At 47.5% G+C, this 26,609-nt stretch overlaps 1 protein-coding gene across 3 annotated transcripts in view; it reads left to right on the top strand.

The window, feature by feature from the left end:
* Window positions 1–26,609, top strand: part of MCC (MCC regulator of WNT signaling pathway) — a 470,217-nt gene that overhangs the window by 439,454 nt on the left and 4,154 nt on the right. For all 3 annotated transcript variants that reach the window (XM_055298398.2, XM_063612914.1, XM_055298399.2), the window contains 4 exons: window positions 1,777–2,011; window positions 6,213–6,419; window positions 11,884–11,984; window positions 26,465–26,587. In XM_055298398.2, the coding sequence (XP_055154373.1) occupies window positions 1,777–2,011; window positions 6,213–6,419; window positions 11,884–11,984; window positions 26,465–26,587 (666 nt within the window). The remainder of the gene's footprint in view (window positions 1–1,776; window positions 2,012–6,212; window positions 6,420–11,883; window positions 11,985–26,464; window positions 26,588–26,609) is intronic.

Here is a 26,609-nt window from a genome sequence, read left to right as displayed (position 1 = left end):
CACATATAGCCCAGCCCAGCTGACATGGGAACTTACCCGGCACAGCCTCTGAAGAGGTGGTGTTTAATGGTCAGGCTGATCTTGCTCACCTTATCTCCAAGGGGACTTCCCACCCATCCTGATGGGACAGAGGGAGTGAGATGCAGCCCCAAAGGGTTTCTGGTGCTCAGGAGTTTCCCATTCTAGAAGGGGTTCTCTGACTTGAAGACCACCCCAAGCCCTAGGGTAGCCTCTTCCTCCTGTGAACAGCAAAGCTTCAGCCACCATCTCTCTTCAGCTTTTCTCTCCCTGGAAGCCTTGTCTTTGTAGCAGTGTGTCATGTACAAGAGTGGGCCTGCTCTCACTCACGTCTAGGCTGTGGGGACTACAGCTACTGAGTTGGGGTCCTGGCTTTTACCCTTTTGCAGTGTGAGACGAGGAGGGCAAGCCTGGGTTTCTGGCATCTGGCAGCCTATGGAGATCACTCCTGGCCCCTGGCATAGCTTCTAGCTACAGGATTCTGGGGACAAGGACAGGGCTGTGGGATGAGGCTGCGGCCCAAGTCTAGTTGCACCTCTTTCCAGCCGCATGACTCGGCTGACCACTTAATGTCTCTGAGCTTCACTTTCCAAATCTGTAGCAACAGACATGACAACACAGCCTGGCCTGTTGTGATACAAGGTCAGTAGGCCTCTGCTTGTTCCTCTGCCATCTTCAGACCAGTTCCATGAGGGGCGAGTCACCCCTAGGGAGGCCCAGTGCAAGTGCAGAGAAACTGCTGTCGGTGCACACTGGCCTCACAGTTCTCGACCGAGTGGAGTGGGCCTTATTCGGAGGCACAGGGAACAGCCTGCCCACTGCTGGAAAAGGCCAGAGCCCACTTGAAAGCCGTGGCCTCCGTTTTCTGGTGGTGCTCCCCCTTTCATGGTGGTTTAGTCTCCTAGAAACCTTCCCAGGCTGCCACAGGCCTGGGGTTCAGCTGGGGGCTCCCTTTCCGGTCACCATTCACCTTGGGCTGCCAAGGGCCCTTGGGCCAGCCCGAGTCCCTCTAGTGGACAGTATACTCAGACTATGCTGTGAAGGCCTGGGGGTACCCCACTCCCAAAGTGGTTATTGCTGTGTTATGCACCCCTGTGTTTTTCATGGTACATGTTGCAAACAACAGAAGTAATCACAGCAAAAGAGCCCCCCTCAGTGTTGCTCCGCAGGGACGGCTGCCACAGCCTGGGACACCTGCACGCACGTGTGAGGGTGTGACACGCATCTGTGGATCACGCCATAGGAGTTTTGTGCTTCAACTTTTGTTGCCTTAAATATACCTTTTTTAAGTTCTGACCACATGAGTATCTTTTTTATTACATATATAATATCTTTTAACCTATTTCCTCAAAATATCACCACCATTGTCAATATCAGTATAATTTCACATATTACAGTTATCGCTGTAATGTCCACATGATTTCCCGCCTTTTGATGGGTGTGATAAATCACTAAACTGTATTTTAGATTATATTCCTTTGTATGTGTATCTTTTTGTTTCTGTGGAATTATTTCCTTAGAAATTCATTTCTAGAGTCCACAGTGTTGCGTCAGGGAGTGTAAGCATTTGTTATTCTTCACACTTAATTCTTTCCTAAAAGGTGGTGTCATTTTCCTATGCTGTGAAGAAAACTTATTTTTGGATTACCATCTAAATCACACTGGGGAGGGGGAATGTGAAGAGTGAGGAGAAAAGATCTATTCGCCATGACGTGGAATAACACAGGATGGTGGGTCTTTTTGTTTTTCTTTTCTCAGCACAACCAGCTCCACAGCCAGTAGCTGCGACACCGAGTTCACTAAAGAAGACGAGCAGAGGCTGAAGGATTATATCCAGCAGCTCAAGAATGACAGGGCTGCGGTCAAGCTGACCATGCTGGAGCTGGAAAGCATCCACATCGATCCTCTCAGCTATGACGTCAAGCCCCGGGGAGACAGCCAGAGGCTGGACCTGGAAAACGCAGTGCTGATGCAGGAGCTCATGGCCATGAAGGTATGTGGTGGGTGGGTCCCGTGCGCTAGGCTGCCACCAGGAGGAAATCTAAACAACCTCTGAAAGCAGGTCCAACAGAGACCTCCTGCTCAGAGAAGAGCCAGACCCTTGTTTGTAGACAGAGCTGGTTTCACTATGTCTGGGGGTCACTTGGGCTGGGTGTTTCTGGACAGGGGAGTTGAATTCTCAGGGATTTCTCAGGGTGTCCCAGCACAACTTTGGAGCCCTTCATCCTCTAAGAGAAGCCAGGTCAGACCTCTGCAGGCTGGAGCCTCTGTCCATCTAAACTGACCCCTAATCTCAAGAATGCTTGGAAATATGTCTTGGGTTGCTGATGCTGATGTTAACTCCCAGCAGGGGGAGAACAGGGTGAGGCCAGTTGTAGAGTTTGGCCAAGAGCCCTAGTTTCCTGACACCCTGTACCTTTGGTGCAATGTCGAGCCTGCTCAGACCATAGTGCCCTCCAGTGAAGGTGTACAGTGCTGTTGACGTCAGTGTTTCAGTGGATCTGAAACACTGGGCCCTTCAGCTGCTAGTGGAGATATCTACCTGCTGGCATTTCTACAGAAGGGAGCTTTCTTGGAAAGCTGGTGTCCCCTACTGGGAAGAAGTTAAACCGCCATCCCTACAGCAAGACACCACTTTGCCTGTTTCTGGTGTGGAGTGCCAGGCGCCAGCCCTTTACCTGGTACCTGCTCTTGGAAGGCAGCTGTGGTATAAGTAAGACCATATCTGATATTTGTCCTTGGTTTTGGGACAGAGTTTGAGAAACCCTTGGAGTTTCTTGCTGAGCTGGAGGTGTCTTTGTGATGCTGATGAGGTGACTTATGGTGGGCCCTAGACAGCTTCAGAATGTGGGCTGGTCACCAGAAGGACCAGATGTGTGATGGAGGATTGGAACTTTCAGCCACCTGACCTCCGGGGAGGGGAAGAGAGGCAGAGATTGAGTTCAGGACCGGTCAGGAACTGGAATCTAGCAAGCCAGAGTGGGTCGTGGCAGTGCAGAGTTAATGGCTCCTATTGGGATCAGTACTGTCCGCAACAGGGAGAAAAACAACCCCCTGGTCGCACCATCTCTGGAGAGTGGAGGGGAGCTCGCAGCAGCAGCCATCCTGACACCCTCGGGGGTGACTCACTCAGCACAGCCCTGTCCTTGGGAGCTTCTTGAGCTAGAATCTGGGTGAAGTTTGGGAAGACACTAGGCGGTGGCAACAGATGCAGGAATCTCACCTCCCACCCCCACCCCCATGATTTCCAAACTGGCTCATCTTCATCCAGCCATGCAGCTCCCATCCCAGCCTCTCTCTGGAGAATCCTCAGGCTGCTTTGGCTGATTCCACCTCTTGTTGCTTATGAGCTAGCCTTGGGTCCATCATCGTAGTGACTTTTCCCCCAACCGCGAGCCCTCTTTGCAGACTCTTGCAGCCTGTGGCACAAGCCCTGAGGCCACCCTTCCATCATTTATTCCAAACATTGTGTTTCTTTTGGCCAAAGACTAAGGATTTCCTTTTTAAAATTGGCCAACATGTGGGATGATAAATTTACTGGTATTCTAGCCAAGAAAGACATTTTTGTTGGAATAAAAGTTCTAATACTCCTTTTGCCACTTGAAAATAAAATGTGTACTGATCTTAGAAATTTTCTAAAAAAGTAGAAAAGCTGGGAGGAGAACAATCCATAATATGATGATCCAGGGCAGCCATTGCTAGCATTCTGGCTTGGTTCCCTATGACTTTCTTGAAGGCTAAACATCAGAGTCATCTCCTTTTCCTCTGAGTCCCTCCCAGTCTGCTTGGGGATGTGTGCTCACCCATACCAAATGCATTATCCAGCAGGTTATGTTGGATTTTCACCAGTTTCTGGGATCCAACTGCTGAGAAATTCAAGTTTCTGTTTTTGTAATACCTTTTCGTTTCTAGATGATCTGCTTGGTTCCTTTTCAGATCCATTCTTCTTTTTGTTGTTGTTTGTTTGTTGTTTTGAAACAGGGTCTCACTGTGTTGCCCAGGCTGGAGTGCAGTGACACAGTCATGGCTCACTGTAGCCTCACCCTTGGGCTAGAAGTGATCCTCCTGCCTCAGCCTCCTGAGTAACTGGGACTACAGGAATGCACTGCCCTACCCAGCTGACTTTTTAAAGTTTATTTTTTTGTAGAAACAGGGTCTCACTCTGTTGCCCAGGCCAGTCTCAAACTCCTGGGCTCAAGTCATCCACCCATGTCAGCCTCCCAAAGTGCTGGGATTACAGATGTGAGGCACCAGGCCTGGCCTTCTCTTCCTTTTTGAACGTCTTATCCCTTCATTATGAGTCCTATATCTCTTTGTTTTAAATCTTTCTTTTCTAGTTTTCCACATTGTTATTTCTGCTTCTTGTAAATGCTGACTCTTACTTTTTGCATCCGCTCATTCTCATTCTACGTCAGTGCTGATTCATTCTCATTTCCTCGGTGGTGGGGGCAGGGGGAGAGAATGCAAGCACCAGCTCATCCTCCGTGGAAACTGTCTTCCGTGGGGCCCTGTGGATCCTGGGTTGCAGATGTCCCTACACAGTGGTTCTATGTTTACATCTGTTGGGACTCATCAGTTTCTGAGGTTTAGGACTAGTTCTTATTAAGTTCTTGGCTCAGGATTCCTGTACCACACCTACACATGACACAGGCTTGAGGTTTAATTCCTCAAAAGAGATTTTTCTTTCTTGTCCCACCCAGAGCCTGAGAGATGACAAGTTTACTTGCCACGTCTCCAGAAAGGAAGTTTTCTAGTGTCTTATGGGCAGCCTGATGAGAATCCTGCTCCCGTAGGGGTCTGAGCTGTGGCTCTCTGCCTCAGAGGCCATGGCCCTGGCCTTGGGTAATGTTAAGCTCCCAGATGGAGGGCCTGAGGACAGTCTGATGCCTTGCTGGCCAGCACCCGCCCTCCTTGCCGTTCTCTGTGGCAGAGTTCCCTCTTCATTTCTGGCACCCATAGGTTTCTCTTTCCTTCTTTCAAGCATGCATTTATATGTTTGTTCTGGAAGCAACCATCACATCAGCTCAGTATGCAGTGTTGCCAGAACCTTCAGAATCCTGCTTCCAGTGGCAAAAGATCCGAAGGCTCTGGGCGTGGCACACCTTTCATTCTGGCTTTTATGTCTGATATTTAGGGGAAAGAAGGTTGGCATGTTCTGAGTAGTTTACTGAGCACATTGACTAACGTCCCTCTCGAGGGGTGTCCTCTAGCTATTTCCCCACATTTGAGAGTGAAAACACCTACCTCCCAGTCCAACTTACCCAGGAGAGTGCACCATGCCTGTGGTTTATTACCTCAGAAGGGTCACTTCAGGGGTGGTGAGAATCTGAACTAACCTCAGGTGAGTCCATCTCAAGGTGGGCTGGGAAGGCTGGACCTGGTGGCCATGGGCTGGTGGAGTCACTCTCCAGCAGAAGTGCGGGGACAAGAGTCATGCGTGGGCTCACCTTGAAAGGGAGGGAGGCAGTATAGCTCTGAACCAGATAGCTCGGCTGCAATCTCTGGCTCCACAGCTTACCCAGTAGCCATGGGCAGGGGGATTTCCTTCTGTGTGCCTCAGTTTCCCATCTGTCAATGGAGATAGTTGCAATACCTACCCCAGGTTGGGAAGATGAAATGAGCCACGTCATGTGAACACTTAGCACAGTGTCACGTGCTCAGTAAAGGCTAGTGGCTGTCATTGTTATTGGCTCCTGGTCCCAGGATGGCACTGACCTACTTTGGATTCACTTCTTATTCTCCCCTCATCACTCTCATTTGAGTTCTTAGGATACTTTTAGAAGTTGTCTGATGAGCAGTCACCTGTGGAGGATGCTGTTTCTATTGATTTCATTTGGGCCCTGAGAAGTAGGCAAGAGCTGGAGGTTGATGCTGCTGCAGGCATTCGCAGCCTGCCTGGCCCAGCTACAGGGCAACAAAGGTGCCATGGGAGTGGTTAAATATGTGGTTGGTGCTATGGAAGCCAAAATGGGAATTGGATGTGGCTTGGCCAGAAGAGATCTTCCATGGATAGGTGACTTTACAGCCTCTGGCAGGTGCAGCTGAGCCTCTGCAGACTTCAACTTCAAAGTGATAACTCTACCATGGGCCTGTGGGTCATAGCCGGGGACCTCCCCAACCCAACCACTTGGCAGCAGCCAGCCCTGCTCTCAGTTCAGGCGTGCCTCATGTGCTCTGTGCTCCTTGCTCTGTAGGAGGAGATGGCTGAGCTGAAGGCCCAGCTCTACCTACTGGAGAAAGAGAAGAAGGCCCTGGAGCTGAAGCTGAGCACGCGGGAGGCCCAGGAGCAGGCCTACCTGGTGCACATTGAGCACCTGAAGTCCGAGGTGGAGGAGCAGAAGGAGCAGCGGATGCGATCCCTCAGCTCCACCAGCAGTGGCGGCAAAGACAAACCCAGCAAGGTAGGGCCGGAGTGGCTTGGGGACACCCTTAGGCTCAGGCCTCCCTGAGTGCCCAGTGACCACTGGCCACACCTCACCGCCCTGCTGCCTCAGTTCTTTTATTTGCATAGGAAATGCAGGCCATTCGTAGGTATCTAAGAAGGTGATATTTTGAGTGTAATGAAACCAGGTCTACATTTTAGAAATACCAAATCTCACTTTATGTAATAGTTGAACCTTTTCACATATCACAGTCACATCAGAGGGGTGATCTCTGCAGTTGTCCCCTGATACTGTTCTCACCTCCTTCGTCTAATCCTCTGTCACATGGCAGCCTTCATTTGTTGGTTTATTGGTATAATAGTGCCCCCTTTATCCACAGGGGATATGATCCAAAATCCCCCATGGATGCCTGAAACCACGGATAATACTGAACCCTTATATATTCTACGTTTTCCCCTATACATGCATACCTGTGATGAAGTTTAATTTATAAATTAGGCACAGTAAAAGATAAACAACTAATAAAATATTAATAGAACAGTTATAACAATATGTCAGCATCATTACTGTTGCACTTTGGGGCTACTATTACATGACATAACGGTTACTTGAACACAAGCAGTGTGACACCGACAGTTGATCTGATAATGGAGACAGCTACTAAATGACGGGTGGGGAGTGTCTACACTGCGGCTATGCTGGACTAAGGAATGATTCGCAACTCAGGTGGAATGGCGCAGGGCAGTGCGAGGTTTCATCACGCTGCTCAGAGTGGTGCACAATTTAAAACTTACTGTTTATTTCTAGAATTTCCCATTTAATATTTTCAGACCATGGTTGACCTTGAGGAACCAAAACCACCGAAAGCAAAACCACAGTTAAGGGGGAGCTACAGTACTTCTGTACTAATGACTGCATTTATTATCGCCCTTAAGTCTCACAGGTCTGAGGAAAGAATAGTTATCCCCATTTACATGAGAAAAATGAGGCTCAACGAAGTGAGGAGTCTCACTGCTGATAAATGGTGGAATTGGGATTTAGCCCAGATCCACTAACCGCCTCTCCTTTCCACTGCATTTCCTCCTTGACTCCTTCCTGCTGGTGTTGCTACCGTCACAGGGTGGTAAGCAGGAGGCAGCCTGCCGGCAGAGGAGGAGGAAGGAAGCCTTGGGTTACGAAGTCTACATCATATGAAAGCGGGCTGTCTGGTGATAGAATTTTGCAAACTCACTCTCTTATCAGCCCCCAGGTGTTTTTTTTCTGGAATCCAATTTCATTCCATTATCCTGTATCTCAGAATTTTCCAAATACTGCGTTGGGAAAAAAACAACTGTGGACTCTAAAGAGTTATATCCCTTGTCCGAGGGTCCTCTATATTCTGTGCATCATATTTTTCTGTTCTTAATAAATGCAAGCTTCTCTTGACCCCCATTTGTTTCAGACCCACGACTCGCAGACATATGCCAACTTGCTAGTCTAATAAGCGGCTTCTCATAGCACAAGTGCAGGATCGTCTCCAGGACAGCCATGTACCTGGGAAAGATGGAAGAGTACTGATGTCATGCGACAGTGAATTGTCACTCCCTACATAGTTAAGAACTCTGAAGCATGATTGACAAATGGCCACAGCTACACCCTTCCCCACCTCCCACTTGCTGAGGAGCCAAGACAAGACACAGCTGTGGCACCCAGCCAGGCCAGCCCTCCCAAGAGCCTGGCTGCTTTTTATTCATCCATTCAGCTGATAAATGTGATTTGGCACTCAAGGCATGCCAGAACCAAGGCAGGGTGCTAGAGGCAGCTCTGTGGTAGACAGGCAAAGTCTGTCCTCCAGGAATGTACATTCTTAGGAGGAGACTGGTGGGCACACGGATGATCGCAGAGCAGTGAGAGAATGTCCCCAGTGCGAGGCTGAATTCTTAGCACCATGGGAGGACAGAAGCCAGACACAAATGTCCACTTTGGAGATTCAGGACAGGTTTTCTGGAAGAAATGAACTTCCGAGCTGAACCCCAGTGGAAAGTGGGAGGTAGCCTGTTGAAGAGGGGCAGGTGGAGGGCCAGGGGAGAGAAGAGGTGCCCTTAGGCTGATGGGACAGCACGTGCAACAGCCCGGAGGGGAGTGGAACTGATGCACTGGCTGGAGTTATCTTGAGGGCCGTGCGGAATCATGGAAGGGTCCTCAGCAAGAGATGATGTGATACAGTTTGGGCTTTAGAGAAGTCACTATGCCAAGTGCACTATGAAGCCATCTGCCCAAGGCTGGGGGAGGTGAGTCAGGCTGTGCAGGTGGGCACCAGCCATGCGGTGCTGTATCTGGGTTCACATGGAAGTATCTGGGGCTCGGGAAGATGAGGTTCCATACAAACACCTTCAGAAATCTGTCTTTTTTTTTTCTTTTTTTTTTGCCTTTTGAGTTTGTTAGCAGTCAGTTAGGGACAGAGCCTAAGACAGAGCGCTAGTGTTTGTGTGTGTTCTTAGGCTGTGGTAGAAATGGAGTTACCAGGTTCTTGCCAGAAGGCCCATGAACTGAGCATTTTCCCCTAGTTCCTGGTATTTATTTTGACTGGGTGAAACAGTGTTATGTGGAGTGGCTTCAAAGTAAGCAAATTTGGCTGGACGTGGTGGCTGATACCTATAATCTCAGTACTTTGGGAGCCCGAGGCGGATGGATCACTTGAGGTCAGGAGTTCAAGACCAGCATGACCAACATGGTGAAACCCCATCTCTACTAAAAATACAAAAATTAGCCAGGCATGGTGGTAGGCGCCTGTAATCCCAGCTACTTGGGAGGCTGAGGCACAAGAACTGCCTGAACCTGGGAGGCGGAGGTTGCAGTGACCCCAGGTCGTGCGGCTGCACCACAGCCTGGGCGACAGAGTCAGACTCTGTCTCAAAAAAAAAAGAAAATTTCTCCTACGGAAAAGGCCAGATGATTTTTTTTAACACTACAGTAAGAACCTTTATAAGAGCATGTTGTGTTTTTCAGGTAATGAAATAAGCTGATTATCTTGCCTTTCAAATACTAGATCCATTTACTGTTGGAATAAAATCTCCCATCTAGGCTATTCCTCTGGTCTTAGCTGTTGCTGGATGAGGTGAACGTCTAGAGAAGGAGTCAGCACTTTTCTGTGAAGGGTCACACAGGGAGTGTTGTAGGGCTTGTGGGTCATTTGGGTGCAGCTGCAGCCACTCAGCTTTGCTGTTGTCCAATGCTAGTGCAAAAGCAGAGGCAACAGGGAGACCAGTGGCCACGGCTGTGTTCTAGTAGCACTTTAATTGATCATTTATTTATTTTTTATTTTTATTTTTTTTTTTGAGATGGAGTTTCACTCTTGTTGCCCACGCTGGAGTGCAGTGGTGCGATCTCAGCTCACAGCAACCTCCACCTACCAGATTCAAGTGATTCTCCTGCCTCAGCCTCCCAAGTATCTGGGACTACAGGTGTGCGCCACCATGCCTGGTTAATTTTGTATTTTTCGTAGAGATGGGTTTTCACCGTGTTGGTCAGGCTGGTCTCAAACTCCTGACCTTAAGTGATCTACCTGCCTTGGCCTCCCAAAGTGCTGGGATTACAGGCGTGAGCCACTGTGCCTGGCCTATGGTAATACTTTACATATGGATGCTGACATTTGAATTTCATTTAATTTCTACCTGTCACAGAATACTCTTTTGACTTTTTAAAATGATTTTTTAAATAGGAAAACCATTCTTATCCTAAAGATAAAGTAGCTGGCGGGCCACATTTGAGTCTCGAACATTTTTTCTTGCTCCACTGGGTGGGTGCTTATGCTTCTTTAAAAAGCTTCCCTCCAGCTAGCACAGCTGGATTCCAAATCTTACCCAAGTTGCATTAGGTTTTGAAATTCTTGTCTGTGTGCACCAGATACTGCCAAGTATATTCAGTGAGAGGTACCATGAGTGAGACAGAGCAGTCCCTGTCTTTAAGGAGTCTCATGAAATGTTAACATCAAATGGGAATGGATATACAAAAAGTAAGCATATTGTGGGTATCTCAACAGATTCCAAGGGTGGACAGGGGACTTGGGTCTCTGAGCACAGGTAGGTGGAGAGGAGGCGGAAGGCAGCCCAGGTGGAGGGCATGGCAGAGGGAAGAGCACTCAGGTGTTGGCAGCACCACTGCCAAGGAACTGCCTCAGGAGACCACGTGCCTGGACTTGCAGCACTGAATCCGTGCCTCTCTGTAGCTCACATCTTATAAAATTTTCTGTTTATGGCCAGGCGCAGTGGCTCACGCCTGTGATCCCAGCACTTTGGGAGGCCGAGGCAGGTGGATCACCTGAGGTCGGGAGTTTGAGACCAGCCTGACCAACATGGAGAATCTCCATCTCTACTAAAAATACAAAATCAGCCAGGCATGGTGGCGCATGCCTGTAATCCCAGCTACTCGGGAGGCTGAGGCAGGAGAATTGCTTGAACCCAGGAGGCAGAGGTTGCAGTGAGCCAAGATCGCGCCATTGCACTCCAGCCTGGGCAACAAGAGCAAAACTCTGTCTCAAAAAAAAAAAAAAAAAAAAAAATCTGTTTACATTCCATCTCCTGCAACAGATCACAAGCTTTTTATTCTCAGGCCTGTAGCTCGGTAGCTCCTCATGTCCATTGAGAGATCATCCGATGAATGCCTTCCCCTGGCCATGTTACTGTGTAGTGTGGCTGCTGTCCTCTCTGTGCATGGAATGTAGAGCACTCAGGCATGGTCACTGCTTTGAATAGTCTTAACTATAGGATTTGGAGCTCTGGCTCTTAAGTCTCCTCATCTGCAGGGTGGGAGGATTTGCTTTAGATGATGTCAAGGTCCCTGTCCAATGCTAATCCATGGGGTGGGGTGCACTTCTGTTTTCCTCCTCCTCTGCTGGGTTTTCTTGATGATTACACTGAACCTAGCAAAGCTCCTAAATCTAAAGGAGTTTGCTTTTCTCCCAAGGAGACGTGGGATGGGGCACAAAGGATACTCACGGGTATTTCTCACTTGTCTTGTATGATTATGAGAGGCTTTACCCAGTGGTCAAGAGATTGATCTGCGGCCACACAGCTTGGGTTTGAATCCTGGTTCCCCCATTTCCTAGCCGGTGACTGGGTGGCATAACTTCTCTGTGCTTTCATTCCCTCCTTGGTAAAATGGAGATAATGATAGTTCCTGCCTCAGAGAGTATTTGTGGAGATTAAATGATTGAATGCATATGGCATGCTTAGACCGGTGCCTGGCATCAGTCTCTGCTCAGAGCATACTGGGTGTCATCCCCATCGCACTGGCCAGCCTGCAAAAGGAACCAGTGGTCTGGGAGCAGAGGGGGCTCTTTGGCTTGCTGCCAGGCTTTCCCCTTTGGCATGACCTGAGGGCACCACCCAGTGCCCACACTGCTGCCATCACTGCACGAGCCACCTACCGCGCTCTGCTGCAGGCTTCCAGGGTGCTGTGGGCTTGGATTCAGGCCTAACTGGAATGTGTTTGCTGTTGCCAGGAGTGTGCTGATGCTGCCTCCCCAGCTCTGTCCCTAGCTGAACTCAGGACGACATGCAGCGAGAATGAGCTGGCTGCGGAGTTCACCAACGCCCTTCGTCGGTAAGCACCCTTTCCCCACCCCAGCTGGTGTTTATCCTGGGCATGGAGGCTTTGTTCTGAGTTCTCTTTGCTGCTCCCAAAAGGAGAAGGTACTGATGTGTTCCGCTTTACCCATGTCTTGGAAGCCAGAAATGGAGAAGGCCTGTTGGTGCCAGGCCTTTCAAAACAGTGAGGAGAGAGAGCACTTAAGAGACAGCACTTAGGCAGTCATTGTTTCATCTGTGAATAAGAAAATTCCTCTTCCTTTCCTTTTCTGTTATATTGTTGCATTGGCTAGAAACTTCCAGGACAGTGTTAACTAGTGAAGTGAAAACAGGCACTCTTACCTTGTTTCCAGCTTCAGCAGCAATACTTACCTTCAGCGTTGGTAGCATGAAAAAGCCTTGTGTATTTATTTAGTTCTGGGAAATTTTCCTCTATTATTTCAGTGTTTCTTTCCCCTCACCGCCCCCCAATTCTTTATCTCCTCCTGCAAGGAGAAACAGATGCTGATTCATCTAGCTCTGTCTTCCGTATCTCCACTTTTCATACCTTCTTTCCATCACTGCTTTTGCCCTGGGTTCTACAGCAGCGTTGTCCAGCAGAAATGTAATGTTGAACCACATATGTAATTTTAAATTTTCTAGTAGCCACATTAAAAAGAACAAAGACAGCTGAAATTCACTTTAATAACGTTTTATTTAACACAATATGTCTAAATTATTTTAACATATAGTCAATATTTTCTCAAACTATTAATGAAATTTTTTTTAACTAAGTTTTCAAAACCTGGTATGTATTTTACACCTCAGCATATCTCAAATTCAGACATTTCAAGTTCTCAAGAGCCACATGTAGATAGTGGCTGCCCTGTCAGATAGTTGCAGTTCTGGAGAGACAGATTTTTGGGCTCAATTTTCCAGCTCACTAATTTATTCTTTAGTTAGGTTCATTGTGATGTTTGACCTATATGTTGAGTTTTTTATTTTGGTGATTAAATCTGTCATCTCTTTTTTAGTGATATGCATCTCCTTGAGGATTTTTATAATGCTTAAATTTTTTTTTTTTTTTTTTTTTTTTGAGAGAGGGTCTCATTCTGTTGCCCAGGCTGGAGAGCAGTGACACAATCACAGCTCACTGCAGCCTCAATCTCCCGGGCTCAAGTGATCCTCCCACCCAGCCTACCAAGTACCTAGGACCACAGGTGCATGCCCCCACACCTGGCTAATTTTTTTTTTTTTTTTTTTTTTTTTTGAGACAGGGTCTCCCTATGTTGCCCAGGCTTGTCTCAAACTCCTGGGCTCAAGTGATCTTCCCATCTTGGCATCCCAAAATGTTGGGATTACAGGCATGCACTACCCTGCCTGGCGCTTAAATTCCTTCATCTTTTTTGTCTGCTGTATTAATTCTGTTTCTTCACATGTAATTCTTTTCATAGTTGAGTTTTGTGACTCTTTCTTGGTGTTTGCTTTCTTTAAATATTCAGTGGTTCTTGTTTGTGTGTTCATTCTTATATTTTAAATTCCTAGGTCACCTGTTCGAGAGATTTTTTTGTTTTGTTTTTTGTTTTTTTGAGACAGAGTCTCGCTCTGTCGCCCAGGCTGGAGTGCAGTGGTGCAATCTTGGCTCACTGCAACCTCTGTCTCCCAGGTTCAAGCAATTCTCCTGCCTCAGCCTCCCAAGTTAGCTGGGACTACAGGCACATGCCACCACACCTGGCTAATTTTTTGTATTTTTAGTAGAGACGGAATTTTACCATGTTGGCCAGTCTGGTCTTGAACTGCTGACCTCAGGTGATCTACCCACCTTGGCCTCACAATGTGCTTTGATTACAGGCGTGAGCCACTGCGCCCGGCCATCCTGTTTGAGAGTCCTGCTTCTCCTTATTACAGTCTGCAACCCAGAAAATGCACCCAGGTCCTTCAAAGTGCTGTCAGCTGGGTCGTATCAGAAGCTGTCTCTTGGGCTTTCTGTGTCTCCCGGCTAATAACAGCCATCTAGTCTGCGTATCTGACCCAAGCATTTGGTCCCCTCCTGTTCTGGTAGCCAACACCTCTGGTTGGAGCACCTCTGAATCCCTTTCTTCCTTTTGCAGAATATTTTTCTGTGTGCATTTTGCGTTGTGGTTTTCTTTTCAGGAAGAAGAAAACATCTGCCTTTCATTTTTTATGATTGAGCATGGTTTCTGATATACAAAGAGCACTCCTTTCTAAGATGCTCAGGGGTTTTAAAAAATGTCTTTCCTGCCATTTCTGGAGATTTAGGGTTGGAGGGGAAGGCTACAGTGTATTTTCAGTCAGCTAACTTGATCTAGCACGCCTTTTTATAGGATAGCCTCCAAGCTGATGGTGGATGGAAGGTTGCCTTGTGGGGAACTTCACTACCTTCCTGATTTACTGTCACTTTTTGTCTTTCCTTCCAAGTTGTAATAGCTCTGCTTGTACTTTGCCAGAGCCTCTGGCCGTGCAGTTAAATGGTTAATTGCTCTGCTTGGGGCGGGAAGAGGAAAGCTGCGCAGAAAAATGCCCTCAACAAATCCTAATGACTTCACTGTGCCAGAAACACGGGATGGAAATCCACTCGCTATTTCCAGTGGGAGCCATTTGGATATTGTATCTGTAAGCTAAGCCCTTAAGTTTTTCAAATTCCCCAAACCTCAGAGGCCTTTGCTGGCACAAGGAAGACGCAGATTGTGCTGACTAAATATAAAGAGACTTCATTTGTTCTGTCAGTCACAATGGATTTCCAATAACCAGCCTTAAGTTGGTTAGCATGGATTTCTAATGAAGACCCAGATGGATGGAGCCAAGAACGAACTTACAGAGGTAAAGGAAAAAGGAAAATAACATAATGATACTGTAAATATAGCTTAGAAACTGGGGTCATCACTTCATGAGGGGATACAATATACACACCTCAGGGCTGCAGTTTGGGTTTGTATTATATACCTTGATGAAATGATTCCTGAGGTTTTTATTTTAAAAAATCAAATGGAAACAAACACCTTTTTTGAAGGTATTAAATCCCAGCCGAGCTTATGGTTGAGGTCAGCTGGGGGAATCTTACCAGCATTTTCAGCAATATTTCTCCCTTGAAAAAAGGATGGTGCCAGACACCAAACCTGTGGGCACAGGCACCCAGACTGAAAAGATAGGTGTCGCTGAGGGAGGAGGAAGAGGCCGAGCCATGGGCGGTCCTTAAGGAGAACCAGCCGTCCCAGGGAAGGTGCCCTGTGACACTTCAGTGACTGGTTCTGGGTCATGACACTGTCCCCAACCCAACCTCCCCTTACCTGCCCAGCCCTTGTCACCCAGCCCTGGCTCTCTCAGTGTGTCTTCTCCTAACTTTCTTCTGTTTGGAACAAAACCAGGGCTACATGCCACCCTGCATTTACTGTATGTATAACTCCCATCTGGTCTGATTTCGTTCCCCTACTTCGGTGAACATTTATTGCAGTTTGTTGGCTGTGGTATTGCCATAAAACCCCATCTGGATGACCAGGTTTCCAGTCTGGCACACGAGATGTTTTCTTATCAGGGTATCTTGTTTTCACTCTTGTCCATCCAGCCTGTGTGCTGTAAAAACCTTCTCCATCTCAGATCTGTCTCTCACCCTTGGTCCTAGTAAAATTTGACTGATCTTTCCACCAAGTAAGTGAGCTATAAAAAGGCAGCTAAATAAGGGAATTTTCAGAAATGACTCTTTTTTTGTACTCACATGGTGTTTGTGCAGCCTGCCCTCGGCACCCGAGCACAGCTGAGAGGAGCAGACTAGTTCATCTCCATCATATTCTTGGGAGGCAGCCGGGAGCAGGTGCTGCTCTCCATGTGATCCTGGGGTGGGGGCGGGGGGGTGTGGAGTGGGACAGCAAGGCTGAGTGATCTCTCAAGGTCACACAGTGAGGCAGTGGGGAAGTCTGCATGTTTCTACATTCTCTGTGGGGACCCCTTGTGCCCCACATGTGCTGGCAGCATTGGGCTTGCTTGCAGATGAGTGAGCTGAGCCCACTCGTTTATCTGAAGACTACCTGCTGTGGGGCTGGTCTGGGCAGTGAGAAACCTCTGTGCCTCCAGTAAACAGCCATGTCTTAGTCTGTCAGTGCAGAAGGCAAATGAGGTGCCATGGTGGGAGGCGGACTTCCTTAAACACACAGAGCTGTGAAGCAATGGCATATGTCAGCCTAAGTCATGCTGATAAAAAGGTAAGGATCTGAGTGAGCCAGGTGCTGTTGCATACACCTGGAGTTCCAGCTACTGGGGAGGCCAAGGCAGGAGCATCCCTTGAGGCCAATTCAAATCCAGCCTGGGCAACATAGCGAGATCCCGTCTTTAAAACATAAATAAGTAAAAATCTTTTTAAAGTAAGGATCTGTGCTTCCTCAGTGCTGGGAGGCAGGAAGTAGGTGCACTGCTCCTCACCATGGTACATCGCCTGTGCCATGGTGAGGAGCAGAGCATGGTGCTGCCTCACAGGCACTAGCCTTTCACTCTACCCAGGAGCAGGGTGGGGCGAGCCTCACACACTAACTGCAGGAGTCGGCGCCGTGCCTTCCAGGAGGCTGCAGTCATTTAGTCACCGACCCTCCAGGGGCTGCGCCCAGTCCTCCAGGGAACTGGGGTATGCCACCTGTGTCTGCGTGTTTGCCAGATGGTTCTGTAAAATGCCACGTTAAGGCAATCGACAAATCACAGTGGCCGTTCTGTCCAGGGACAGGATGCCCCTGACTCATCCATCAGAGGAGGGCTTCCTTTCCTCGCTCTGCTGAATAAGAAATAGGCAAGCTGCCGCTGCTGGAAGACAGGGCTGTGTGCCAGAGCCCTGTAAGGATACATCCAGTGGCCGGAGGGCCTTGTCTGGTCAGTGTGATCACACCTGCCGTGGGGCTGCTCTTCCTCTTCTGCGCCTCTGGGGCTTCACTCTTGCATCTGCTTTTGTCCTCACCCCACCCAATCCCATTCCTCAAACATTCACATCAGCGTGACTTAAAGCTATCTGTAAAATGGATCTGGATGTTCCCTTCCTCCACCTCCCAGCAGAAATGACACCCTCTCCCACTTTTTTTTGGTTCGTAGCGCCATGAATTTCCTTCTCTCATGGAACATTTCATTGCTCATTTCTTAATATGCCTTGTTCTACCCCCAACTCCCCTCCTTAACCCTCAGTCTCCCCACAGAAAGAGAGTCCTTTTAAGGCCAGGGATTATGGTTTACTCAGCCAAGAACATGACTCCAACTCTCATGTCTTCAGCTGTTCCTTCTAAATGGTCCCTAAATTATCTCAACCTCATGCCCACTGGACATCTCCACCCAAATATGCTAAAGCCTCAAAACAGCACATCCAATACAATTCTGTTTCTTCCTGCCCTTTGATGAATTCCTATTTATGTTAAAAATCCCCTTCTCCTAATGATCCAGGATTACAACTTCTAAGTCTCCCCTCCCTACCTCTCGTCAGCAGGTCATAATTCCTTAAAATCCCTTCCATTCCCTTCCATTGCACTGACCCTCAGAACCCAGAGAGTAGTGTCCTGATGGGTCATTTCTGTAGTTTGATTCTGCCGCCAAAATACCTTAAAACATACTACGGATTAGGGTGCTCTGCATGAACACCTTCAGTGCCTTGGCACTCAAGATTGTCCGTAGGTCACTAACTTAACTTCCTAGCCCATATTTCGTATGTTTCCCCATGCTTGATCTGTAGTCCAGCCCTTCTGGACAATTCATCTTTCCAAGAGCACACCCTTTGCTTTATCCCTGATTATCCCTCATCCTTTCCAATCAGAATGCTCACCTTCCTGAAGCTTCCTTCAGTCACCTCCGTCACGTATCTTCCTGCTATTCTCTGAGTCTTCTATGGTACTTTTTTGAGACAGGGTCTCACTCTGTCATCCAGGCCAGAATATAGTGGCACAATCACAGCTCTCTGCAGCCTCAACCTCCCCAGGCTCACGCAGTCCTCCCACCTAAGCCTCCCAAGTAGCTTGGACTACAGGCGCACACCACCACGCCTGGCTAATTTTTGTATTTTTAGTAGAGACAGGATTTCACCATGTTGCCCAGGCTGGTCTGAAACTCCTAGGCTCAAGTGATCCGCCCGCCTCAGCCTCACAAAGTGCTGGGATTACGGGCGTGAGCCACTGTGCCCGGCCCTGACTACTCTTTACCCATCAGTCGCCCACAGAGCCCTTGACTGTTACCAGTGCCTTAGAAAAAGCCAGCAAGACTCCTTAGAGTTCAAATCCGTGTCCAAGTTCGAAACTATCCACCCAACTGTAGAAAACTTCCAGACTTGGAAGAACCAACATTTGTCCCTGAATGGAAAAAGAATGACACTAGTTGACCCCTATTTCAGCAGCTGTGGATGAATACTGTTTTTGAGCCACACAAAGAGTGGGATAAAATGAAAAGGGAACTGGGTGGGGTGCTTTTTGAAAGGGAGCCCCCCACTGAACAAGTAAGCAGCAGGATCTTCACTGGTTCATTAGGAGGACCGTTACTGCAAAAGGTGCTGTTTTATTTAAACTTGCTGATTCTTCATATTTGGTTGATGTATAAAAGCAGTCAAGCAATGGAAGTTGTGCTTAGAATTCCATAAAAGCACATGGGTCTGCAGGACATTAATGGAATACAAAGTGTGCCTGTGGCTTCATTAGCATGCACATCAACTGCTGAGCCCCAGAGCCAAGTGCCTAGAAGCACAGAGGGTGAAGACTGAGGCTCACTCAAGGGATTGAGGGGGTTGTTGCTTGAGTAATTGAGATTTATTTTACTTTTCTGCCATCCCTCCAACATCCCCAAAGCTCAAAGAGAAGAAGGCCTTTCCTGGGACCTCATAAAGGCAGAGTGGTGGAGGACACTGGAACACACAGCAGCCACTGGCAAGGCCTGTGAAAACTCCAGATGGATTTCCTGGACAAGAAACATGTTCATAGCAAAGTCTGGGCAAAAAAAAGTTAGACTGCTGTTGTCCTTGTGCTGCTACCCCTGGCAAAACACAGCCACCGACATACCTGCAGAACCTTATTATCTGGGGACACTTCAGCCTTAGTTCTGCAGGGCTGCACTCTTAAGCAGAGGTCTTGTTTATCTTGCACTCTACTGTATTCCCTTTATGAATCACAGGCTACTACCCAGTGAGATGCATAAGGGCCCAGGCTCTGCAGACAGAATCCCAGCTGGGAGTCCCAGTTCTGCAGGGACTAACCTTAAGTTCCTCATCTATAGGCCAGGCGCAGTGGCTCACGCCTGTAATCCTAGTACTTTGGGAGGCCGAGGCAGGTGGATCACCTGAAATTAGGAATTCAAGACCGGCCTGGCCAACATGGTGAAACCCCTTCCCTACTAAAAATACAAAAATTAGCTGGGCGTGGTGGCAGGTGCCTATAATCCCAGCTACTCAGGATGCTGAGGCAGGAGAATCACTTGAACCCTAGAAGTTGGAGGTTGTGGTGAGCCCAAGATCGCACCACTGCACTTCAGACCGGGCGAAAGAGCAAGACTCCATCTCAAAAAAAAAAAAAAAAAAAAGTTCCTCATCCTTAAAAATGAGAATCATGATAGTACTGACTTCAAAGGTTATGTGGGAATGAAATGATGTTATCCTTATAAAGGACTTAGAGACAGCTGTTATCTGCTGCCTGGATTTTCTAAAAAATAAGTAAACATTGTGGTGATTACCATGAAGGAAACGGGATGATGTGATACAGTCACTGTGGAGATTTTTTTTTCCAATAAAGTAACTTTAGTTTGCAATGAATAATATGAAGGAAATGGCAAGGTGCAGTGAAGTCATAGCTCTGGGACATGAGTTTAGATGGGTGGTCAGGCTGGGCCTCTCTGGGAGGTGACACTGAAGCTGTGATGAGGAGGGGAGAGGCAGAATCACATCTGGAAGAGGCCCTGGCTGTGCAGGGGTCTGCTGGGGACCTACAGGATTCCAGCAGGGCAAGGGTGATTCCAGCAGCCCAAAGGCCCAGCAAGTAGCACTCAGGTCAAGCATGGCCTTAGAGGTCCAGGCAAGACCACAGGGTTTATTCCAAGTGTAGGTGAAAGGCAGTGAAGGGCAGTAACATATCAGATCTGTCATGTGAAATGTTACCTGGGCTGCTGTGTGAAAACCAGGGCAGAGGGATGCAGGGGAAGAGACAGAGAAATCAGTTAGCAGGCTGTTGTGGTTGTCCAGGTGAGAAGTGATGACCACTTGGACCTGGGTGTAGTGACAAATGGCAGGATGAGACTTGGTAGATAAGAGTTTGCTGTTGAACAGATTTGGAGGATGAGGGGAGGAGGAGTTAAGGCTGACTCCGAGTAACTTAAACTGCTTTTGCAAGAATTTTATCAGTGAGAAAACTCTTGACAGATCTGAGCCCAGTGAGTAACCGGCTGAATGGTGGTGCCATTAGCCAACACAGGAGAGAGAGTGGCTGTTGGAGGTCATCGGGAAGTAATCCTCTGGACATGTGAAATCGCAGATGCCAGTTAAGAGGCCACAAACAGACAACTCCAGAGATCCAAGGAAAGGCCTGAAGATAAGAGTGTGGAAGTTTTTAGGAAAAGGGAATGGAGGGAGTCCATTAGAGAAACGGATAAGACAAAATATAGGCCAGGCCCAAGTCCTAAACAACACCCAGTATTTTGGCATGGAGTATACAAAGGGAGCAGCCAATGAAGCAGAACGAAATCAGGCTCTGGAGGCCTTGTGCAAGCTATGAGCAAAGAGGCGGTCAGCCCTGCAGGTGATGCGGGCAGGTAAGAAAAGGACAGAAGGGACCAGACCGCTGGATGAAACAGCGTGGAGCTCACTGGTGAGGTCAGTGATCCACGTCAGTGGAGACAGCCTGACGGGTTAAAAGTAAATGGAAGGTGAGGCTGAGAGAAATCACATATGCAGACACTTCTCTTAGTGACTGATTCCATATAATCAGCAATTACTAAGAAATTCCAGGCTTTGTGGCTGCATGGCTGTGACTCCCTGTGGTTTGGTCTGATTACAGCTCCTCTGAAAGGTTTCCTGGCCGGCTGTGAAGCCACTCACAGCCTCATTGTGACTGGGCTCTCGCCCGATGACTCCTGCACCTCCTCACCTGGACTCTAATCACAGAGTACCGCTGCTCGCCTTTTTATTTTAGGGAGAAAACAACCTCCTTACTGATTGCTCACAAAACGGTACTGCCAGGCTACCCAGGTACACCAGCAAGCACCACTTCCGAGGCTTGCTTCACTCTGCCCAGCTTACTGGCAAGCCATCTTGGTTTTCGTATTACCTTTAAATTCCCACCACGGGTCTGCCTCTTAATACCCTGTTTATATTCCACTGCCTTGAAACGTACCACATTATGTTTCAATTAAAAAGAATCCACCAGGTGGAGTTGCTCGGGCCTGTAATCTCAGCATTTTGGGAGGGCAAGGTGCGAGGACTACTAGAGCCCAGTAGTTCGCAACCAGCCTGGGCAACATAGTTAAGACCCTATCTCTACAAAAAAAAAAAAAAAGTTTTAAAAATTAGCCAAGCATGGTGGCACACACCTGTAGTCCCAGCCACTCAGGAGGCTGAGGTGAGAGGATTGCTTGAGCCCGGGAGGTCGAGGCTGCAGTGAGCTGTGATTTGTGCCACTGTACTCCAGCCTGGATGACAGATCAAGACCCTATCTCTTAAAAATAAATAAAAAGTCCCACCCTGGCTCTGTGGTTAGAGTCATACGACATTTTGTGACCAGGAATAAGAAGACCAAAAACTGAAGTGGGAAGACATGGAACTGAAATCCGTGTGTGTACCAGGGGACTTCAGTTGTCACAGTCATTACAATCCACCATTGTTTTTGCTTGATGGTATGGGGTATATTTGTGAGTGCCGATACTACTGGGCATAAAACAGGAATGGATTATGTATTTCTGGCCATTCCAGGAAACACTGTATGAATACATTACTATTGAAGGTGCATATGGAACGTATAGTGTTTAATTTTTGCTTTCTCATTTGTGTGAAGCCAAGGAAGTTTGGTTTGGCCTATCTTACGTACCCAAACCATATAAAATCTTAAATAAAGACTAAGCAAATTTAAATTAGAAGTAGAAAGGAACAAGAATGGTTGAGGTTTCAATGTGACTTGAATTAGTAAGCTGTGTTTCTTTGCATTTTCCACGTCATCGTTTGAAAATCTGAGGAAAACTGTAGACTTGATAAAGTGAGCCCTGTGCTTGCAATTTTGCATATAAATTCAGAAAGTCAGTTCCAGGAGAAACTGAAGCTCACCCTCCGGTCCAGGTGAGGAGGAACTCTTCTGCCTTACGCCAGTCCCTCAAGCTTGCCTGATAACAAGAGTCAGCTGGGGCACTTGTTAAACTGCAGTTCCTGGGTCTCAACCCAAACCTACTGAGTCAGAAGCCAGAGAAAATATCTGGTAATGCTGTTACTGGAAAATATTACCGATCCAGACCCCAAGAGAGGGTTCTTGGATCTTGTGCAAGAAAGAATTCAGGGCAAGTCCACAGAGTAAAATGAAAGCAAGTTTAGGAGGAAAGTAAAGGAAAAGAATGGCTACTCCATAGACAGAGCAGCCTCGGGGGCTGCTGGTTGCGCATTTTTATGGTTACTTTTTGATAATACGCTAAACAAGGGGTGGATTATTCATACCTCCCCTTTTAGACGTTATAGGGTAACTTCCTGCTGTTGCCATGGCATTTGTAAACTGTTGTGGCGCTGGTGAGAGTGTAGCAGTGAGGACGATTAGAGGTCATTCTTGTGGCTGTCTTGGGTTTGCTGTTTTGGCTGGCTTCTTTACTGCAATCTGTTTTATCAGCAAGGTCTTTATGACCTGTATTTTGTGCTGACCTCCTATCTCATCTTGTGACTTAGAATGCCTTCACCATCTGGGAATGCAGCCCAGTAGGTCTTAGCCTCATTTTTACCTAACTCCTATTTAAGATGGAGTTGCTCTGGTTCACATGCCTCTGACAGCATTAAACAATTGCTCTGGAGCAGCACTGTCCACTAGTGATATAATATGATCCACAAATGCAAGGCATGTATGTAATTTTAAATTTTCTAGTAGCCCCATGAAAAAAGTAGAGACACACAGGAAATTAATTTTAATAACAGTGTTACCCAGTATGTCCAAAATATCTCAACATGGAATCAGTATCTTTTTTTTTTTTTTGAGACAGAGTTTCACTCTTGTTGTCCAGGTTGGAGTGCAATGGCGCGCTCGGCTCACTGCAACCTCCGCCTCCCAGGTTCAAGCAATTCTCCTGCCTCAGTCTCCCAAGTAGCTGAGATTACAGGCATGCGCCACCACACCTGGCTAATTCTGTATTTAGTAGAGATGGAGTTTCTCCATGTTGGTCAGGCTGGTCTTGAACTGCCGACATCAGGTGATCCGCCAGCCCCAGCCTCCCAAAGTGCTGGGATTACAGGCATGAGCCACCACGCCCGGCCCCTGTAATCAGTATTTTTTAAACTAAATAGACATTTTACTTTTTTGTGTGTTATCATGAAAACAGATCAACCAACCCAAATTTTAGGTTTAAGTTTACAGTTTGGCCTCGTCTTTGCATCTTGAAATAAATGAGCATCATAGTTCTTTCCTGGGGTTTCTCCCAGCAGTTCACTCCCATTCCCTTCTGAAGGCCAGGCAGTTCTGAGCTCCCAGCAATGGCTACTCCCCACCCCTGCGCCACAACCCTAAGCTGGGGTTGGCCTGGGTCTGAGAGACTCTCTCCTGCCCTTCTGGGGTTCTGTCCTCCTTTGGAGCCTGCCAGATCCAGAAAGTTCCCTCTGGTCCCCTGAGGGCCTGGATGCTGGGGAAGGAAGCCTTTTGTCTTGTGGAAGGGCTGGGATTTCCAGTCTCCCTGTTCGCTGAGTGTGGATAGGATTGGGGGAGGGAGGGGATTTGACTGCTCTAGGTAGCATCCCAGAGTTTTTTGTTGTGAATTTCTTATTGAGTTTGTGGTTACATTTTTAACTCTTCAGGTTTTTTTTTTCCCTTTTACACTATTAATCAACATTAGAATGAAAGATAAAGGGCTCTAAATGGTAATAAAATGTAGGGCAAAAAACCCTTCCCTGCTCTTTTTAGCTGGAGGGAAGCAGGAGTCCCTGGCTTCCCTCTGCTGGAGGAGGGCTTCTGGGAAGGCCGAGGAGGTGTTGGGGGGGCGGGTGGGGAGGAAGGGAGCCCCCCTCCTGCAACACTATCCTCACTGCTGGTAGAAAGTGCTGCCACTGTCCAATGCTGGGAGGAAATGCAGCCAGATCCGAGATGTCCAGGAGGCTGCTAGGGCCCAGGAGAAACACACAATCCTTCCAGCTTAGCAGAGGCTGGTGGAGGACTTACTGAAAAATGAGTTCTGGGCTGAGGGCTGGTTGCTAGACTTTCCTTAAAGATCCTGCCCCTTCCATCCTCTCTCCCAAAAGCAGGCCTGGATTTTATGTTGTAATTCCTTTCTTAATTGATCAGTTTGGAGAGCTTGACTTACTCTCATAGTAGCTAAAGGCAGAAATGTAAAAGATTAGATATATGAAAAGCCAGGAAAGGAGAACCAGGGTCTGAACCATTTGGGCAACAGAAAGGAGCCTTCTACCCCGAGGTCACATTCCCATGCCGTTCCTACATGACTCTTAACTCGCACTTTACACAAAACATACAAAATTGTAAAAATATCTGGCAATGCAAAAGTGAGTGAAGTAGAAAATGAAAGCCTCCCATCAACCCCCTTCATGAGTTAAGCATTGTTGAGTTTGTGTTTCACCTTCTAGTCTCTTATTACAGTGTCAGATATTCACTCAGCTTTACAGTTTTTGCAAAAATGGCATCTTTAGAACTCACCTTTTTTGCTTAATGTATCAGATATCCGTCCATGCCAGTGCATGACCATCTGGTTTTTTTGTTTGTCTGTTTTGAGATGGTCTCACTCTGTCACCCAAGCTGGAGTGCAGTGGCAGGATCATGGCTCACTGGTCTTGACCTCCTGGACTCAAGCAATCCTCCCAACTTAGCCTCCTGAGTAGCTTGGACTACAGGTATGACCCACCATATCTGGCTAAGTTTTATATTTTTTGTAGAGACAGGGTTTCACCATGTTGCCCTGGCTGGTCTTGAATTTCTGAGCTCAAGTAATCCACACACCTCGGCCTCCTAAAGTGCTGAGATTACAGGCATGAGTCACTGCCCCCAGCCCTCCATCTGCATTTTAAAAATATTTTTCAAGCAGAGCATTTCAGTAGCATGGGTAGGCCGTGATTAACCAGTTCCCTGGTTACTAGGCATTATTGTAACCAGTGCCTAAGTGAATCCAAATATAAGTGATGTATCTTTAGGAACTTGTGCTCCTGGTTATCTCTGTAAAATCAATTCCTAGAAGTCAAGTTGCTTAGTCAAGGGGCATGTTCATTTATTATTTTGCTAGATCCTACGCAACTGTCTTATAAATTAATCATGCAAATTTACATTCTACATACAGTGAGTCCTTTTTAGAGGAATTCCTTCCCTAAATCCTGGTTTCTTAATATATCCCAAAGAATCAAATACATTACCTTCAGTGAGTTGTTCTAAAGCTGTTTTAACAGTCACTACAAGCGGTCACCCAGGCACGGTGCTCAGCACTGGGGGTGCATTGGGGAACCAAACTAAGTCAAGTCCTTGCCATTCTAGAGCCCAACACAACCATGGGGGAGCCTCATGGCTCCAGCACGTAATACAGTGGCATAGTGCTGAGTGTGATACTAAGCGGAGTAACACTGTGCCTGTGATAGAGGGATCTTGGAAGGGAGTCAGAGTAGTCAGGAAGGCTTTGATTAGTGTGTCCCTGCTGGGTCTCTTGGGAATTAGAGGAAGGCAATGAGCTGAGTGGACACTGGAAACCTCCCTGAACTGACTCTAATTAGCTTGGGTTACCAAAGTAGTAGAGGATCCACAGAACTTGAAGCTGCTTTGCCTGTGGAGGGCAGGTAGTCAAAAGTGCAAATGTAATTTCATGGGAAGTAAGGACGCTTAAAATGAAGAGAGTATCATATCTACTCCCTCTACCAATTTTTTTTGTTTTTGGCAAGGTGGGATCGTGTTGGTCTCAATGAGTGGGGACCTGCTCTAGGCAGGTTGCTGAATCTGAGTGGTTCAGGAGATACTTAGGACACTTGAAAAAGAAGGGGATGGAGACTGACACGGGGGTTTGTGGTCAGGCTGCACTCATTGTTGAGGATCTGGTATGCCAGTAGTAGAAAGGAACTTCTAGGTTAGCTGGAAGACTAGAAACAGAAATTCCTGTCTTGTTTCCTTGACACATAAGATCTTTAAAAAGCCCTTGTCATTGAAGAAATGGGCTTAAATCTGCATTTGAGAATGAATTCATTCGGGTGACAGCAGCGCTGTTGGGCCCTTTGGTATCTTTTCTCTCCCTTTAGGCTTTGCAAGCTAAACCTTCCTCTTCCTGTCACCACTTCCCAGGTAGTGGGCACCTCCAGCATCATCTCACACTACTCCTGGCATATTTTGTCTCTCTTTGATGTAGAGAAAAGAAGTTGAAGGCCAGAGTTCAAGAGCTGGTGAGTGCCTTGGAGAGACTCACCAAGAGCAGTGAAATCCGACATCAGCAATCCGCAGAGTTCGTGAATGATCTAAAGCGGGCCAACAGGTAAAAATCTCCCTAGACCCAG

This window comes from Symphalangus syndactylus, chromosome 11 (assembly GCF_028878055.3).
Source record: "Symphalangus syndactylus isolate Jambi chromosome 11, NHGRI_mSymSyn1-v2.1_pri, whole genome shotgun sequence".
NCBI classification, from domain to species: domain Eukaryota; kingdom Metazoa; phylum Chordata; class Mammalia; order Primates; family Hylobatidae; genus Symphalangus; species Symphalangus syndactylus.
The sequence above is the reverse complement of the archived record's forward strand: the minus strand, read 5'-3'. Positions and strand labels throughout refer to the sequence as shown.